At 48.9% G+C, this 19,870-nt stretch overlaps 1 protein-coding gene across 1 annotated transcript in view; it reads right to left on the bottom strand.

The window, feature by feature from the left end:
* Nucleotides 1-19,870, bottom strand: part of LOC139272906 (adenylate cyclase type 8-like) — a gene marked incomplete at its 3' end in the record, with an annotated part of 426,014 nt that overhangs the window by 298,178 nt on the left and 107,966 nt on the right. Inside the window, exons 6-8 of the mRNA XM_070889007.1 lie at nt 17,905-18,063; nt 4,492-4,840; nt 3,251-3,436 (exon numbers count right to left, since the gene is read on the bottom strand). Coding sequence (XP_070745108.1) covers nt 3,251-3,436; nt 4,492-4,840; nt 17,905-18,063 — 694 coding nt within the window. The remainder of the gene's footprint in view (nt 1-3,250; nt 3,437-4,491; nt 4,841-17,904; nt 18,064-19,870) is intronic.

The following is a 19,870-nucleotide window of genomic DNA, read 5'->3' as shown; positions in this document are numbered from 1 at the left end:
ATACTCCATTTTCCCTGCCCTAATCAAACCCTTTGTCCTCCTCTGCTGAGTTCTAAATTTCTCCCAGTCCCCGGGTTCGCTGCTATTTCTGGCCAATTTGTATGCCACTTCCTTGGCTTTAATACTATCCCTGATTTCCCTTGATAGCCACGGTTGAGCCACCTTCCCTTTTTTATTTCTATGCCAGACAGGAATGTACAATTGTTGTAGTTCATCCATGCGGTCTCTAAATGTCTGCCATTGCCCATCCACAGTCAACCCCTTAAGTATCATTCGCCAATCCATCTCAGCCAATTCACGCCTCATACCTTCAAAGTTAGCCTTCTTTAAGTTCTGGACCATGGTCTCTGAATTAACTGTTTCATTCTCCATCCTAATGCAGAATTCCACCATATTATGGTCACTCTTCCCCAAGGGGCCTCGCACAACGAGATTGCTAATTAATCCTTTCTCATTACATAACACCCAGTCTAAGATGGCCTCCCCCCTAGTTGGTTCCTCGACATATTGGTCTAAAAAACCATCCCTTATGCACTCCAGAAAATCCTCCTCCACCGTATTGCTTCCAGTTTGGTTAGCCCAATCTATGTGCATATTAAAGTCACCCATTATAACTGCTGCACCTTTATTGCATGCACCCCTAATTTCCTGTTTGATGCCCTCCCCAACATCACTACTACTGTTTGGAGGTCTGTACACAACTCCCACTAACGTTTTTTGCCCTTTGGTGTTCTGCAGCTCTACCCATATAGATTCCACATCATCCAAGCTAATGTCCTTCCTAACTATTGCCTTAATCTCCTCCTTAACCAGCAATGCTACCCCACCTCCTTTTCCTTTTATTCTATCCTTCCTGAATGTTGAATACCCCTGGATGTTGAGTTCCCAGCCCTGCTCAACCTGGAGCCACGTCTCCGTAATCCCAATCACAATGACTTGTGCCTTGTAGATGGTGGAAAGGCTTTGGGGGGTCAGGAGGTGAGGCATTTGCCGCAGAATACCCAGCCTCTGACCCGCTCTTGTAGCCACAGTATTTATGTGGCTGGTCCAGTTAAGTTTCTGGCCAATGGTGACCCCCAGGATGTTGATGGTGGGGGTTTCGGCGATGGTAATGCCGTTGAATGTCAAGGGACGGTGGTTAGACTCTCGCTTGTTGGAGATGGTCATTGCCTGACACTTGTGTGGTGCGAATGTTACTTGCCACTTATCAGCCCAAGCCTGAATGTTGTCCAGGTCTTGCTGCATGTGGGCATGGACTGCTCTGTTATCTGAGGAGTTGTGAATGGCACTGAACACTGTGCAGTCACCAGCTCTTTTGTCCATGTTTGGAACAAGGCTGTAATGGAGCCGAGTGGTCCGGGCGGAACCCAAACTGGGCCTCGGTGAGCAAGTTATTGGTGAGTACCACTTGATAGCACTGTCGACAACACCTTCCGTCACTTTGCTGATGATTGAGAGTCGACTGATGGGCTGGTAATTGGACCAATTGGATTTATCTGGCTTTTTGTGGACAGGACATACTAAACTGAAAGTAGTAAATCGCTGTTTCACCTGGAAGGAGTGTCTGGGGCCCTGGACAGTGGGAAGGGAGGAGGTAAAAGGACAGGTGTTGCATCTCCTGCACTTGCACGGGAAGGTGCCATGGGAAGGGGAGGGGGTGCTGGGGGTGATTGAGGAATGGACCAGGGAGTCGTGGAGGGAATGCTGAGAGGGGAGGGGAGGGGAAGATGTGTTTGGTGGTGGGATCTCACTGGAGGTGGTGGAAGTTGCAGAGGATGATCCATTGAATGTGGAGGCTGGGGGGGAGGTGGGGGGGGGGAAGGGTGGAGAGTGAAGATAAGGGGAGGATTGTCGTGGTTATGAGAGAGAGGGGGAAGGGTGAGAGCAAAGGTGCGAGAAACAGAACGGACACTGTCGAAGGCTATGTCAACCATGGTGGCCGTGGACCATGTACAGTAGAGAATTACCACCAACTGTGCAAGATCCTGCATATCCCCTGGGAGGACAGACGCACCAACGTTAGCGTCCTCGATCAGACCAACATCCCCAGCATCGAAGCACTGACCACATTGTTCTCATGCCCGACACAAGACTCCCAAAGCAAGCGCTCTATTCGGAACTCCTACATGGCAAGTGAGCCCCAGGTGGGCAGAGGGAACGTTACAAGGGCACCCTCAAAGCCTCCTTCATAAAATGCAACATCCTCACCGACACCTGGGAGTCCCTGGCCAAAGATTGCCCTAAGTGGAGGAAAAGTATCCGGGAGGGCGCTGAGCAACTTGTCGCTGAGAGCATGCAGAAAACAAGCGCAGGCAACGGAAGGAGCGTGCGGCAAACCAGACTCCCCACCCACCCTTTCCCTCAACGACTATCTGTCCCACCTGTGACAGAGACTGTAATTCCCGTATTGGACTGTTCAGTCACCTGAGAACTCACTTTTAGAGTGGAAGCAAGTCTTCCTCGATTTCGAAGGTCTGCCTATGATGATCCTGAATCCTTGGTTGAAGAAATAGGAAGACATATTGGAAGCACTAGTATGAAAGGTGGCATCGTCAGAACAGATGCGATGGAGACGGAGAAACTGAGAGAATGGAATGGAGTTCCTAGAGAAAGCTGGGTAGGAGGAAGTGTAGTCCAGGTTGATGTGGCAGCCATTGGGCTTATCGGGGATATTGGTCGATATCCTATCCCCAGAGATGGAGTCAGAGAAGTTGAGGAAGGGAAGGGAAGTGTTGGAGAAGGCCCATGTGAAGGTGAGCGAAGGGTGGATGACCTTTTCCAGTTCAGGGTGAGCAGAAAACGGCACCGATATAGTTATCAATGTACTGGACAAAGAGGTGAGGGAGGGGACCCGAGTGTGTCTGGACATAGCCCATGAAAAGGCAGGCATAGCTCGCAGTGATGCAGCTTCCCACACCAACACCAGCAAATAAAAGGGGTCATTGGGCCATTTTTCAGGCATCTACGGCAGCCACCTAAAACAGGTAAATGAGGGGCCCTTATGCTGTGAAATTGGATAAGGATGAACGGAGCTCACACAATGAATGTTGATTTCCGGTTGGCCCCAGGCTTCCTGGTTGGAGCACACTCTGTGCGTGGTTATCATTTCAAGCCCGAAAATGCGCCACAAGGGATTTCCCCCCCCCTTCCCCTCCAATGTCTACTGGCCATGCAGTCACTGGTTGATATTAGGGTCAACCTGTGATTCACATCTTCAAACAGAAGTCCCAACAAGATGCAATCACATTACCTTCATTTCAATATCATGGTCTTTAAAAGTCATCGTTAACTCATTGATATAGATGGTGCGCATCTTGTCACTGCTGCGGATCTCAATGGCGTGCTCGAGATTATTGTTGACTTTCTTGAACCTGGTAGAAATGTGTGTGCGGGCTGGGTCGTCCTGGGCCCTTTTTCTGAACATTTTCCACATGACCTGGAGGAGTAACAAAAAGGAAAAGATGCATCTGTGTGTGTTAACCATGCAGTATCCTCGGGCAAAGGCAGTCCTCGGTGATAGAACTGGCAGCTTAGTGGGTGCAGCTATGAATAGTGAGGCATACAAACATAAGAAGGAAGAGCAGGGGTTGGCCATTCGGCCCCTCGAGCCTGCCCCGCCATTTAATAAGATTATGGCTGATCTTCTACCCCAACTCCACTTTTCAGCACTGTCCCCATATCCCCTGATTCCATGCACATCAGGAGGGGGGCACCTTTCTGTGCTAAGTTTGCCGAGCTCAGGCTGAGGTTTCTTGTGTGAACTGTGGCTCAGTGGTAGCACTCTCTCTCTCTCTCTCTCTCTCACCTTGGAGTCAGAAGGTCGTGAGTTCAAGTCCCCCTAGAGGCTTGAGGATATAATCTAGGCTGACAGTCCAGTACAGTACTGAGTTCCTGCACTGCACTGTCACAAGTGTTGTCTTTCAGATAAGGTACATTCTTCCCTTTCAGGTGGATGTAACTTCCCACGGCACCATCTCAAAGAACAGCAGGGGTGTTCTCCTGGTGTCCGAGGCCAATATGTAACCCCAAGAAATATCACTGAAACAGATGATCTGCTCACTTAGCTCATCGCTGTGTGTGGGAGCTTGCTGTGCTCAAATTGACTGCCACATTTCTTACATTACAACAAGGACTCCATGTCAAAAAAGTACTTCATTGGGCGTGAAGTGCTTTGGGCCGCCCCTGAAGTGGTGAAAGATGCTATCTGGTGTTCGTGGCCTGGGTGTGGCCAGGGTTAGGAAAGAGGAGAATGCGGTCTGGCGAGGCCTGATGAAGACTGCATACTTGACCCAGGAGCCTCTGCCAGTGTCCCATCACCGTGGTGACCCGCCTCACCCCTCCCGCTCCGGGCAGCTTGTCAACACGCTGTGCAGCTCGTCACATGTTCCAGATTAACCTTTCCCAATCCCATCCCAAGGACTAACAGGGAACCGCAGGACACGGTCAACCGGAGGACAAAAATAATAGCAGAGGCTGCCTGTTTTTACTCACTCGATTCAAGCCGACGACTCTGTTGAAGGGATGATCAAGTCTCCACGGGCTTTCAGTCTCCATCAATTTGGCCAGCTGGGTGTCAATGTGCAAAGTGCTGGTGAATATGGTCTCCGTTCTGCTCCGCTCCAGGGGTGCGAGGGAAGGTGGGCTGAGGGATTTCACATTGCTGCTTTGTGTTTTGACCGCTTCGGGCATCAGCCCGGGAGCTAATCTATCCTTCTGCTTGATGAAGAAGGTTTTAATATTATTCTGCATCAGGAATTCGCTGCGTTCATCGCCATGACCCTCTTCAGTTTCATAATCATCACCCAAGCACTTCAACGTTGCATTGGAAATCTGAACTCGCCTGAGACACAACACGCAACATAGATTAACTAGCCCACACTTGGTACTTGCCCATCTCTTCATCATCATGGCAACTTTAAAAAATCTTACTTTACATTTTTAATCACAACTGCTTCTTTCTCTCTGCCTCTCTCTATCTCCCTTTGACACACCTTGTCTCCTCATCTCGCTCTCAATGCTTCTCTGCCACTCTCATTACTTCTTTATCGCTCGGCCTCAACAATAATAACTTGTATCTATATAGCACTTTTAGCATAGTAAACCCTCACAAGGCACCTCGCAGGTATCACATCAAACTAAATGTCATACCGAGCTACACAGGACTGTCTGAAAATGGGTAAATATTCATCTGTCACTCTCTGTCCTCCTCCATCTCTCTCTGTTCCTCCGTCACTCTCTGTCCCTCCATCACTCACTGCCCCTCCATCATTCTCTGTCCCTCTGTCACTCTCTGTCCCTCCGTCATTCTCTGTCCTCCTCCATCATTCTCTGTTCCTCCGTCGCTCTCTGTCCCTCCGTCGCTCTCTGTCCCTCCGTCGCTCTCTGTCCCTCCGTCGCTCTCTGTCCCTCCGTCGCTCTCTGTCCCTCCGTCGCTCTCTGTCCCTCTGTCGCTCTCTGTCCCTCCGTCATTCTCTGTCCTCCTCCATCATTCTCTGTTCCTCCGTCACTCTCTGTCCCTCCGTCGCTCTCTGTCCCTCCGTCGCTCTCTGTCCCTCCGTCGCTCTCTGTCCCTCCGTCGCTCTCTGTCCCTCCGTCGCTCTCTGTCCCTCCGTCGCTCTCTGTCCCTTCGTCACTCTCTGTCCCTCCGTCTCTCTCTGTCCCTCCGTCTCTCTCTGTCCCTCCGTCGCTCTCTGTCCCTCCGTCGCTCTCTGTCCCTCCGTCACTCTTTGTCCCTCCATCACTCTCTGTCCCTCCATCATTCTCTGCCCCTCCATCTCTCTCTGTCCCTCCGTCGTTCTCTGTCCCTCCGTCTCTCTCTGTCCCTCCGTCGCTCTCTGTCCCTCCGTCGCTCTCTGTCCCTCCGTCTCTCTCTGTCCCTCCGTCGCTCTCTGTCCCTCCGTCGCTCTCTGTCCCTCCATCATTCTCTGTCCCTCCGTCGCTCTCTGTCCCTCCGTCGCTCTCTGTCCCTTCGTCACTCTCTGTCCCTCCGTCTCTCTCTGTCCCTCCGTCGCTCTCTGTCCCTCCGTCGCTCTCTGTCCCTCCGTCGCTCTCTGTCCCTCCGTCGCTCTCTGTCCCTCCGTCGCTCTCTGTCCCTCCGTCGCTCTCTGTCCCTCCGTCGCTCTCTGTCCCTCCGTCGCTCTCTGTCCCTCTGTCGCTCTCTGTCCCTCCATCATTCTCTGCCCCTCCATCTCTCTCTGTCCCTCCGTCACTCTCTGTCCCTCCATCACTCTCTGTTCCTCCATCATTCTCTGCCCCTCCATCTCTCTCTGTCCCTCCGTCACTCTCTGTCCCTCCATCACTCTCTGTCCCTCCATCTTTCTCTGCCCCTCCATCTCTCTCTGTCCCTCCGTCGCTCTCTGTCCCTCCGTCACTCCCTGTCCCTCCGTCACTCCCTGTCCCTCCGTTGCTCTCTGTCCCTCCGTCACTCTCTATCCCACTGTCTGTCTCTATCCCTCCATCTCTCTCTGTCCCTCCGTCACTCTCTATCCCTCCATCTCTCTCTATCCCTCCGTCACTCTCTGTCCCTCCGTCACTCTCTGTCCCTCCGTCACTCTATCCCTCCATCTCTCTCTATCCCTCCGTCACTCTCTGTCCCTCCGTCGCTCTCTGTCCCTCCGTCACTCTCTGTCCCTTCGTCACTCTCTGTCCCTCCGTCTCTCTCTGTCCCTCCATCATTCTCTGTCCCTCCGTCTCTCTCTGTCCCTCCGTCTCTCTCTGTCCCTCCATCATTCTCTGTCCCTCCGTCTCTCTCTGTCCCTCCGTCGCTCTCTGTCCCTTCGTCACTCTCTGTCCCTCCGTCTCTCTCTGTCCCTCCGTCTCTCTCTGTCCCTCCATCATTCTATGTCCCTCCGTCTCTCTCTGTCCCTCCGTCTCTCTCTGTCCCTCCGTCTCTCTCTGTCCCTCCGTCTCTCTCTGTCCCTCCATCATTCTCTGTCCCTCCGTCACTCTTTGACCCTCCGTCATTATCTGAATGGTGACAGATTAGGAAAAGGGGAGGTGCAACGAGACCTGGGTGTCATGGTTCATCAGTCATTGAAAGTTGGCATGCAGGTACAGCAGGCGGTGAAGAAGGCAAATGGTATGTTGGCCTTCATAGCTAGGGGATTTAAGTATAGGAGCAGGGAGGTCTTACTGCAGTTGTACAGGGCCTTGGTGAGGCATCACCTGGAATATTGTGTTCAGTTTTGGTCGCCTAATCTGAGGAAGGACATTCTTGCTATTGAGGGAGTGCAGCGAAGGTTCACCAGACTGATTCCCGGGATGGCAGGACTGACATATGAGGAGAGACTGGATCGACTAGGCCTTTATTCACTGGAGTTTAGAAGGATGAGAGGGGATCTCATAGAAACATATAAAATTCTGACGGGGCTGGACAGGTTAGATGCAGGAAGAATGTTCCTGATGTTGGGGAAGTCCAGGACCAGGGGACATAGTCTTAGGATAAGGGGTAGGCCATTTAGGACCGAGATGAGGAGAAACTTCTTCACTCAGCGAGTTGTTAACCTGTGGAATTCCCTGCCGCAGAGAGTTGTTGAGGCCAGTTCATTGGATATATTCAAGAGGGAGTTAGATATGGCCCTTGTGGCTAAAGGGATCAAGGGGTATGGAGAGAAAGCAGGAAAGGGGTACTGAAGGAATGATCAGCTATTATCTTATTGAATGGTGTTGCAGGCTCGAAGGGCCCGATAGCCTACTCCTGCACCTATTTTCTTTGTTTCTATGTCACTCTCTGTCCCTCCGTCACTCTCTATCCCTCGGTCAATCTCTGGCCCTCCATCATTCGCCGTCCCTCCATCACTCTTTGACCCTCCGTCACTCTCTATCACTCCGTCTATCTCTGTCCCTCCGTCACTCTCTGTCCCTCCGTCACTCTCTGTCCCTCCATCATTCTCTGACCCTCCATCACTCTTTGACCCTCCGTCACTCTTTGACCCTCCGTCTCTCTCTATCCCTCCGTCACTCTTTGACCCTCTGTCACTCTCTCACCCTCTGTCACTCTCTGTCCCTCCATCGCTCTTTGTCGCTGTCTATATCATGTTTGAGCGCTGTACCACAGCCATGCTATCTGTGCAGTAGTTGCTCTCCATTTCATAGAAACATAGAAAATAGGTGCAGGAGTAGGCCATTCGGCCCTTCGAGCCTGCACCACCATTCAATAAGATCATGGCTGATCATTCACTTCAGGACTCCTTTACTGCTTTCTCTCCATACCACTTGATCCCTTTAGCCGTAAGGGCCACATCTAACTCCCTCTTGAATATATCCAATGAACTGGCCTCAACAACTCTCTGCGGCAGGGAATTCCACAGGTTAACAACTCTCTGAGTGAAGAAGTTTCTCCTCATCTCAGTCCTAAATGGCCTACCCCTTATCCTAAGACTATGTCCCCTGGTTCAGGACTTCCCCAACATCGGGAACATTCTTCCCGCATCTAACCTGTCCAGTCCCGTCAGAATCTTATACGTTTCTATGAGATCCCCTCTCATTCTTCTAAACTCCAGTGAATAAAGGTCCAGTTGATCCAGTCTCTCCTCATATGTCAGTCCAGCCATCCCGGCAATCAGTCTGGTGAACCTACGCTGCACTCCCTCAATAGCAAGAAGGTCCTTCCTCAGATTAGGAGACCAAAACTGAACACAATATTCCAGATGAGGCCTCGCTAAGGCCCTATACAACTACAGTAAGACCTCCCTGCTCCTATACTCAAATCCCCTAGCTATGAAGTCCAACATACCATTTGCCTTCTTCACTGTCTGCTGTACCTGCATGCCAACTTTCAATGACTGATGAACCATGACACCCAGGTCCTGTTTTCCTAATCTTCCGCCATTCAGATAATATTCTGCCTTCGTGTTTTTGCCCCCAAAATGGATAACCTCACATTTATCCCCATTATACTGCATCTGCCATGCATTTGCCCACTCACCTAACCTGTCCAAGTCACCCTGCAGCCTCTTAGCGTCCTCCTCACAGCTCACACCGCCCCCCAGTTTAGTGTCATCTGCAATATTACACTCAATTCCTTCATCTAAATCGTTAATGTATATTGTAAAGAGATGGGGTCCCAGCACTGAGCCCTGCGGCACTCCACTAGTCACTGCCTGCCGTTCTGAAAAGGACCCGTTTATCCCGACTCTCTGCTTCCTGTCTGCCAACCAGTTCTCTATCCACGTCAGTACATTACCCCCAATACCACGTACTTTAATTTTGCACACCAGTCTCTTGTGTGGGACCTTGTCAAAAGCCTTTTGAAAGTCCAAATACGCCACATCCACTGGTTCTCCCTTGTCAAATCTACTAGTTACATCCTCAAAAAATTCTAGAAGATTTGTCAAGCATGATTTCCCTTTCATAAATCCATGCTGACTTGGACCGATCCTGTCACTGCTTTCCAAATGCGCTGTTATTTCATCTTTAATAATTGATTCCAACATTTTCCCCACTACTGATGTCAGGCTAACCGGTCTATAATTACCCGTTTCCTCTCTCCCTCCTTTTTTAAAAAGTGGTGTTACATTAGCTACCCTCCAGTCCATAGGAACTGATCCAGAGTTGATAGACTGTTCGAAAATGATCACCAATGCATCCACTATTTCTAGGGCCCCTTCCTTAAATGCTCTGGGATGCAGACTATCAGGCCCTAGAGATTTATTGGCTTTCAATCCCATCAATTTCCCTAACACAATTTCCGGACTACTAAGGATATCCTTCAGTTCCTCCTTCTCACTAGATCCTCGGTCCCCTAGTATTTCCGGAAGGTTATTTGTGTCTTTCTTCGTGAAGACAGAAACATAGAAACATAGAAACATAGAAAATAGGTGCAGGAGCAGGCCATTCAGCCCTTCTAGCCTGCACCGCCATTCAATGAGTTCATGGCTGAACATGAAACTTCAGTACCCCCTTCCTGCTTTCTCGCCATAACCCTTGATCCCCCGAGTAGTAAGGACTTCATCTAACTCCCTTTTGAATATATTTAGTGAATTGGCCTCAACTACTTTCTGTGGTAGAGAATTCCACAGGTTCACCACTCTCTGGGTGAAGAAGTTTCTCCTCATCTCGGTCCTAAATGGCTTACCCCTTATCCTCAGACTGTGACCCCTGGTTCTGGACCTCCCCAACATTGGGAACATTCTTTCTGCATCTAACCTGTCTAAACCCGTCAGAATTTTAAACGTTTCTATGAGGTCCCCTCTCATTCTTCTGAACTCCAGTGAATACAAGCCCAATTGATCCAATCTTTCTTGATAGGTCAGTCCCGCCATCCCGGGAATCAGTCTGGTGAACCTTCGCTGCACTCCCTCAATAGCAAGAATGTCCTTCCTCAAGTTAGGAGACCAAAACTGTACACAATACTCCAGGTGTGGCCTCACCAAGGCCCTGTACAACTGTAGCAACACCTCCCTGCCCCTGTATTCAAATCCCCTCGCTATGAAGGCCAACATGCCATTTGCTTTCTTAACCGCCTGCTGTACCTGCATGCCAACCTTCAATGACTGATGTACCATGACACCCAGGTCTCGTTGCACCTTCCCTTTTCCTAATCTGTCACCATTCAGATAATAGTCTGTCTCTCTGTTTTTACCACCAAAGTGGATAACCTCACATTTATCCACATTATACTTCATCTGCCATGCATTTGCCCACTCACCTAACCTATCCAAGTCACTCTGCAGCCTAATAGCATCCTCCTCGCAGCTCACACTGCCACCCAACTTAGTATCATCCGCAAATTTGGAGATACTGCATTTAATCCCCTCGTCTAAATCATTAATGTACAATGTAAACAGCTGGGGCCCCAGCACAGAACCTTGCGGCACTCCACTAGTCACTGCCTGCCATTCTGAAAAGTACCCGTTTACTCCTACTCTTTGCTTCCTGTCTGACAACCAGTTCTCAATCCACGTCAGCACACTACCCCCAATCCCATGTGCTTTAACTTTGCACATTAATCTCTTGTGTGGGACCTTGTCGAAAGCCTTCTGAAAGTCCAAATATACCACATCAACTGGTTCTCCTTTGTCCACTTTACTGGAAACATCCTCAAAAAATTCCAGAAGATTTGTCAAGCATGATTTCCCTTTCACAAATCCATGCTGACTTCGACCTATCATGTCACCATTTTCCAGATGCACTGCTATGACATCCTTAATAATTGATTCCATCATTTTACCCACTACTGAGGTCAGGCTGACCGGTCTATAATTCCCTGTTTTCTCTCTCCCTCCTTTTTTAAAAAGTGGGGTTACATTGGCTACCCTCCACTCCATAGGAACTGATCCAGAGTCAATGGAATGTTGGAAAATGACTGTCAATGCATCCGCTATTTCCAAGGCCACCTCCTTAAGTACTCTAGGATGCAGGCCATCAGGCCCTGGGGATTTATCGGCCTTCAATCCCATCAATTTCCCCAACACAATTTCCCGACTAATAAAGATTTCCCTCAGTTCCTCTTCCTTACTCGACCCTCTGACCCCTTTTATATCCGGAAGGTTGTTTGTATCCTCCTTAGTGAATACCGAACCAAAGTACTTGTTCAATTGATCCGCCATTTCTTTGTTCCCCGTTATGACTTCCCCTGATTCTGACTGCAGGGGACCTACGTTTGTCTTCACCAACCTTTTTCTCTTTACATACCTATAGAAACTTTTGCAATCCGCCTTAATGTTCCCTGCAAGCTTCTTCTCGTACTCCATTTTCCCTGTCCTAATCAAACCCTTTGTCCTCCTCTGCTGAGTTCTAAATTTCTCCCAGTCCCCAGGTTCGCTGCTATTTCTGGCCAATTTGTATGCCACTTCCTTGGCTTTAATACTATCCCTGATTTCCCTAGATAGCCACGGTTGAGCCACCTTCCCCTTTTTATTTTTACGCCAGACAGGAATGTACAATTGTTGTACTTCATCCATGCGGTCTCTAAATGTCTGCCATTGCCCATCCACAGTCAACCCCCTAAGTATCATTCGCCAATCTATCCTAGCCAATTCACGCCTCATACCTTCAAAGTTACCCTTCTTTAAGTTCTGGACCATGGTCTCTGAAATTACTGTTTCATTCTCCATCCTAATGCAGAATTCCACCATATTATGGTCACTCTTCCCCAAGGGGCCTCGCACAATGAGATTGCTAATTAATCCTCTCTCATTACACAACACCCAGTCTAAGATGGCCTCCCCCCTAGTTGGTTCCTCAACATATTGGTCTAGAAAACCATCCCTTATGCACTCCAGGAAATCCTCCTCCACCGTATTGCTTCCAGTTTGGCTAGCCCAATCTATGTGCATATTAAAGTCACCCATTATAACTGCTACACCTTTATTGCATGCACCCCTAATTTCCTGTTTGATGCCCTCCCCAACATCCCTACTACTGTTTGGAGGTCTGTACACAACTCCTACTAACGTTTTTTGCCCTTTGGTGTTCTGCAGCTCTACCCATATAGATTCCACATCATCCAAGCTAATGTCTTTCCTAACTATTGCATTAATCTCCTCTTTAACCAGCAATGCTACCCCACCTCCTTTTCCTTTTATTCTATCCTTCCTGAATGTTGAATACCCCTGAATGTTGAGTTCCCAGCCCTGATCATCCTGGAGCCACGTCTCCGTAATCCCAATCACATCATATTTGTTAACATCTATTTGCACAATTAATTCATCCACCTTATTGCGGATACTCCTTGCATTAAGACACAAAGCCTTCAGGCTTGTTTTATTAACACCCTTTGTCCTTTTAGAATTTTGCTGTACAGTGGCCCTTTTTGTTCTTTGCCTTGGGTTTCTCTGCCCTACACTTTTCCTCATCTCCTTTCTGTCTTTTGCTTTTGGCTCCTTTTTGTTTCCCTCTGTCTCCCTGCATTGGTTCCCATCCCCCTGCCATATTAGTTTAAATCCTCCCCAACAGCACTAGCAAAGTATTTGTTCAATTGATCTGCCATTTCTTTGTTCCCCATTATAAATTCAGCTGATTCTGACTGCAAGGGACCTACATTTGTTTTCACTAATCTTTTTCTCTTCACATATCTATAGAAGCTTTTGCAGTCAGTTTTTATGTTCCCAGCAAGCTTCCTCTCATACTTTATTTTTCTCCTGCTAATTAAACCCTTTGTCCTCCTCTGCTGTATTCGAAATTTCTCCCAGTCCTCAGGTTTGCTGCTTTTTCGGCCAATTTATATGCCTCTTCCTTGGATTTATCACTATCCCTAATTTCCCTTGTTAGCCACGGTTGAGCCACCTTCTCTGTTTTATTTTTACTCCAGACAGGGATGTACAATTGTTGAAGTTCATCCATGTGATCTTTAAATGTTTGCCATTGCCTATCAACTGTCAACTCTTTAAGTATCATTTGCCAGTCTATTCTAGCCAATTCACGTCTCATACCATCAAAGTCATCTTTCCTTAAGTTCAGGACCTTAGTCTCTGAATTAACTGTGTCACTCTCCATCTTAACAAAGAATTCTACTCTTCCCCAAGGGCACAACAAGATTGCTAATTAATCCTTTCTCATTACACATCACCCAGTCTCGGATGGCCAGCCGTCTAGTTGGTTCCTCGACATCTTGGTCTAGAAAACCATCCTAATACACTCCAGGAAATCCTCTTCCAGTGTATTGCTACTAGTTTGGTTAGCCCAATCTAGATGTAGATTAAAGTCGCCCATGATAACTGCTGTACCTTTATTGCACACATCCCTAATTACTTGTTTGATGCTGTCCCCAACCTCACTACTACTGTTTGGTGGCCTGTACACAACTCCCACTTGCATTTACTGTCCTTTGGTATTCCATAGCTCCACCCATACAGATTCCACATCATCCAAGCTAATGTCCTTCCTTACTATTGCATTAATTTTCTCTTTAGCCAGCAACGCAACACCACCTCCTTTTCCTTTCTGTCTATCCTTCCTCAAAGTTGAATACCCCTGGATGTTGAGTTCCCAGCTTTGGTCACCCTGGAGCCATGTCTCTGTAATCCCAATTACATCATACCCGTTAACAGCTGCCTGCGCAGTTAATTCGTCCATCTTATTACCAATACTCCTCGCATTGAGGCACCGAGCCATCAGGCTTGTCTTTTTAACATGCTTTGTCCCTTTAGAATTTTGTAATGTGGCCCTTTTTGATTTTTGCCTTGGGTTTCTCTGCCCTCCACTTTTACTTTTCTTCTTTCTATCTATTGCTTCTGCCCTCAAGCTACTTCCCTCTGTCTCCCTGGATAGATTCCCATCCCCCTGCCATATTAGTTTAACCCCTCCCCAACAGCACTAGCAAACACTCCCCCTTGCACATTGGTTCCGATCCTGCCCAGGTGCAGACCGTCTATTCAATGACCCAGCCTCCACAGCTGTCTGGGGCAGAGAATTCCACAGATTTACAACCCTTTGAGAGAAGACATTCCTCCTCATCTCAGTTCTAATTAGGTGACCCCTTATTCTGAAACGATGCCCCCTAGTTCTGGATTCCCCCACTCATGGAAACATCCTCTCTGCATCAAGCCCCTTCAGAATAGAAACATAGAAACATAGAAAATAGGTGCAGGAGTAGGCCATTCGGCCCTTCTAGCCTGCACCGCCATTCAATGAGTTCATGGCTGAACATGCAACTTCAGTATCCCATTCCTGCTTTCTCGCCATACCCCTTGATCCCCCTAGTAGTAAGGACTACATCTAACTCCTTTTTGAATATATTTAGTGAATTGGTCTCAACAACTTTCTGTGGTAGAGAATTCCACAGGCTCACCACTCTCTGGGTGAAGAAGTTTCTCCTCATCTCGGTCCTAAATGGCTTACCCCTTATCCTTAGACTGTGACCCCTGGTTCTGGACTTCCCCAACATTGGGAACATTCTTCCTGCATCTAACCTGTCTGAACCCATCAGAATTTTAAACGTTTCTATGAGGTCCCCTCTCATCCCCTCTCATTTCCTCATATGTCAGTCCTGCCATCCCGGGAATCCTGCCATCCCGGGAATCAATCTGGTGAACCTTCACTGTACTCCCTCAATAGCAAGAACGTCCTTCCTCAGATTAGGAGACCAAAACTGAACACAATATTCCAGATGAGGCCTCACTAATGCCCTGTACAACTGCAGTAAGACCTCCCTGCTCCTATACTCAAATCCCCTCGCTATGAAGGCCAACATGCCATTTGCCTTCTTAACTGCCTGCTGTACCTGCATGCCAAACTTCAATGACTGATGTACCATGACACCCAGGTCGCGTTGCACCTCCCATTTTCCTAATCTATCACCATTCAGATAATATTCTGTCTTCCTCTTTTTCCCACCAAAGTGGATAACCTCACATTTATCTACATTATACTGCATCTGCCATGCATTTGCCCACTCGCCTAACCTGTCCAAGTCACCCTGCAGCCTCTTAGCATCCTCCTCGCAGCTCACACCGCCACCCAGTTTAGTGTCATCTGCAAACTTGGAGATATTACACTCAATTCCTTCATCTAAATCATTGATATATATTATAAATAGCTGGGATCCCAGCACTGAGCCCTGCGACATCCTACTGGTCACTGCCTGCCATTCTGAAAAGGACCCGTTTATTCCCACTCTGCTTCCTGTCTGCCAACCAGTTCTCTATCCACGTCAGTATATTACCCCCAATACCATGTGCTTTAATTTTGCACACCAATCTCTTGTGTGGGACCTTGTCAAAAGCCTTTTGAAAGTCGAAATACACCACATCCACTGGTTCTCCCTTGTCCACTCTACTAGATACATCCTCAAAAAATTCTTGAAGATTTTTCAAGCATGATTTCTCTTTCATAAATCCATGCTGACTTGGACCGATCCTGTCACTGCTTTCCAAATGCGCTGCTATTTCATCTTTAATAATTGATTCCAACATTTTCTCCACCACCGATGTCAGGCTAACCGATCTATAATTCCCTTTTTTCTCTCTCCCTCCTTTTTTAAAAAGTGGTGTTACATTAGCTACCCTCCAGTCCATAGGAACTGATCCAGAGTCGATAGACTGTTGGAAAATGATCACCAATGCATCCACTATTTCTCGGGCCACTTCCTTGAGTACTCTGGGATGCAGACAATCAGGCCCCGGGGACTTATTGACCTTCACTCCCATCAATTTCCCTAACAAAATTTCCTGACTAATAAGGATTTCCTTCAGTTCCTCCTTTTCGCTAGATCCTCGAACGTCTAATAATTACGGAAGGTTATTTGTGAAGACAGGTCCAAAGTATTTGTTCAATTGGTCTGCCATTTCTTTGTTCCCCATTATAAATTCACCTGAGTCCGACTGCAAAGGACCTATGTTGGCCTTCACTAATCTTTTTCTCTTCACATATCTATAGAAGCTTTTGCAGTCAGTTTATATGTTTCCTGCAAGCTTCCTCTCATACTTTATTTTCCCCTCCTAATTAAACCCTTTGTCCTCCTCTGCTGAATTCTAAATTTCTCCCAGTCCTCAGGTTTGCTGCTTTTTCTGGCCAATTTATATGCCTCTTCCTTGGATTTAACACTTACCCTAATTTCCCTTATTTAACCAAGTTTAAGCTACCTTCCCTTTTTTATTTTTACTCCCGACAAGGATGTACAATTGTTGAAGTTCATCCATGTAATCTATAAATGCCTGCCATTGCCTGTCCACTGTCAACTCTTTAAGTATCATTTGTAGCTTTTCTGTTTCAATAACATCACCTCTCATTCTTCTAAACTCAATGAGTAGAGGCCCAATCTGCTTTCCCTTTCTTCATCTTCGGAATCAAATTAGTGAACCTTCTCTGAACTGCCTCCAATGCAAGTATATCCTTCCTTAAATACGGAGACCAAAACTGTGAACAGTATTCCAGTGTGGCCTCACCAATACCCTATACAGTTGTAGCAGGACTTCCCTGCATTGATACTCCATATACTGAGGGAGTGCTGCACTGTTGGAGGTGCTGTCGGTCGGATGAGACGTTAAACTGAGACCCCATCTACTCTCTCAGGTGGATGCAAAAGATCCCATGGCACTATGTTGAAGAAGAGCAGGAGAATTTGGCCAATGGCCAATATTTATCCCGCGATCAACATAACAGAACACCAGATTATCTGCTCATTATCACATTGCTGTTTGTGGAAGCTTGCTGTGAGCTAACTGTTTCCCACGTTTTCTACATTACAGCAGTGACTTCACTCCAAGAAGATCTTCTTTGGCTGTAAAGTGCTTTGGAGTGCCCTGAAGTCGTGAAAGATGCTGTATCAAGGCAAATCTTTATTTGATTTATTTTTGACTCTTAATCTGTGCTTCACTGCTCTGCTACCTCGCTCGGTTCCCCACTCCTTCCCTCGGTTCCCCGCCCCCTCACTGCACCCTCCCTTGGTCCCCCGGCCCCTCCCTCTGTCCCTCACCCCCTCTCCCCCCCCTCCCTCGCTCCCTCCCCCAATCCCCCGCCCCTTCCCTCGTTCCCTTGCTCCCCCCCCTCCCTCGGTCCCCTGCTCCCTCCCCCGCCCCCTCCCTCAGTCCCCCGCCTTCTCCCCCTCCCTCGGTTCCCTCCCCCCCCTCCTCCGCTCCCTCCCCCGCTCCCTCCTCCTCCGTTCCCTCCCGCTCCCTCCTCCTCCTCCACTCTCTCCCCCCCCTCCCTCGGTCCCCCGCTCCCTCCCTCCCCCAATCCCCCGCCCCTTCCCTCGTTCCCTTGCTCCCCCCCTCCCTCGGTCCCCTGCTCCCTCCCCCGCTCCCTCCATCAGTCCCCCGCCTTCTCCCCCTCCCTCGGTCCCCTCCCCCCCTCCTCCGCTCCCTCCCCCGCTCCCTCCTCCTCCTCCACTCCCTCCCCCGCTTCCCTCGGTCCCCCGTTCCCTCTCACGCTCCCTCCCTCGGTCCCCCGCCCTTTCCCTCACTCCCTCGCTCCCTCCCTCGGTCACGCACTCTGTGTCTGTCTCGGACCCTGCTATACTCTTACCCGGGTTCACTACTAGTTTCCAGATGGTCGGCAATGGTCACGTCCAACGACCACACGTCAAACTGCCACTTGCGCAGACCCAGAACTCCACACAGGACAAAGCCAGAGTGGATCCCTATCCGCATATCGATGTCCTTGTCATAGATCAACCGAATCTTCCTGAATGACAGAGAGATGCAGACAGGAGAATTGTTATTCAATATGGTTGTGTTAATGGGGAAAGGGAGATTACTGATCCAGTGGCGGGTGAAAGTTTAATGTCTGCTCTCTGTAGGAGGAAGAGAAGTCTGAGGATATGCAACGGTGTTGGGGTCCTGAGAAAAAGTTGACAGCTCCTGTTACAACTCGGGGTGAGGGGAGAGTCAACGTGAGGCCAGGGAGTTAAAATGGTCCATAGAGCAGCTCGAGGTCCTGCCCAAACTCCACTCAATGACCTTGCCTTCCCAGCCCGAGTTTGAGTGCAATCCAATTTCTAAGCATTTATAACTCCAGTTCTCTTCGATCTATCCTGAACTCTCTGTCATTCCCCCGCTGACTGGGGTAAATCTCTGGGGCACTTCCATCCCCATAGCTGCACCCCAACACAGGCGACCTTCCTCCCACAATGGCCCCTGTGGCCGGACCCATCAGGGGGTACAGGGAGCCTCTGCTCTATATGCAAAACCAAGTTTGGCTTTTATCTTGTGCCTCATTCTCCACAGTGAGTAACACTGGCTGGTTAGTATTTATTGCCCATTCCCAGCTGCCTTGAATACAAGCCCACCCTCTCTCTGCACTTGTATAGGCCATGGCAGACAGATTCCCCAATCCCTTCTCACCATCCAACAGTAGGGGCTTTGGCCTAACAGGTAACCTTGGATTTCCCACATTCACATTTCTTTTATGGGCAAGCATAATCTACCCCCAGCACTGGGTAATGGGCCAGGAGGTGCAAACAAGGCAGAATGCATCCCTGAGCACCACTACAAAAAACAATAAGAATACAATCGACGAACCACCCGGCGTTAATTTCAACACCGGCGTCAGGCAAGACAAAGGGTCACCCAGCCCAGTCGACGCTGCAAAGTACTCCTCACTCAATCTGAGTATTGTGCCACAATTGGAAGAGCTGTCCCACAGACTAGTCAAGCAACAGACTGACATAGTCATACTCACAGAGTCATACCTTTCAGCCAATGTCCCCGACTCCTCCCGCACCATCCCTGGGTATGTCCTGTCCCACCGGCAGCACAGACCCACCAGAGGAGGCGACACAGTGGTGTACAGTCGGGAGGGAGTGGCCCTGGGAGTCCTCAACATTGACTCCGGATCCCACGAGGCTGGTGCGAATATGATGGGTCAAAATCGTCTCCTTCCGTGCTGTAAACTTCTATGATTCGATGAAATCTCTTGGCTTCAGGTCAAACATGGGCAAGGAATCCTCCTGCTGATTACCACCTAGCGCCCTCCCTCAGTTGATGAATCCGTACTCCTCCATGGTGAACACCACATGGAAGAAGCACTGAGAGTAGCAAGAGCAGAGAATGTACTCTCGGTGGGGGACTTCAATGTCCAGCACCAAGAGTGGCTCGGTAGCACCACTACTGACCAAGCTGGCCGAGTCCTGAAGGACATAGCTGGCAGACTGGGCCTGCAGCAGGTGGTGAGAGAACCAACACGAGGGAAAAACCTACTTGACCTCGTCCTCACCAATCTACCTGTCGCAGATGCACCTGTCCATGACAGCATCGGTAGCAGTGATCACCGCAGTCATTGTGGAGACAAAGTCGGGTCTTCACATTGAGAATACCCTCCATCATGTTAAGAACATAAGAAATAGGAGCAGGAGTAGGCCATACGGCCCCTTGAGCCTGCTCCGCCATTTAATACGACCATGGCTGATCCGATCATAGACTCAGGTCCACTTCCCTGCCCGCTCCCCACCGTGTGGCACTACCATCATGCTAAATGGGATAGATTCAGAACA

This window comes from Pristiophorus japonicus, chromosome 9, assembly GCF_044704955.1.
Source record: "Pristiophorus japonicus isolate sPriJap1 chromosome 9, sPriJap1.hap1, whole genome shotgun sequence".
NCBI classification, from domain to species: domain Eukaryota; kingdom Metazoa; phylum Chordata; class Chondrichthyes; family Pristiophoridae; genus Pristiophorus; species Pristiophorus japonicus.
This window is presented reverse-complemented; position numbering and strand designations above follow the sequence as displayed.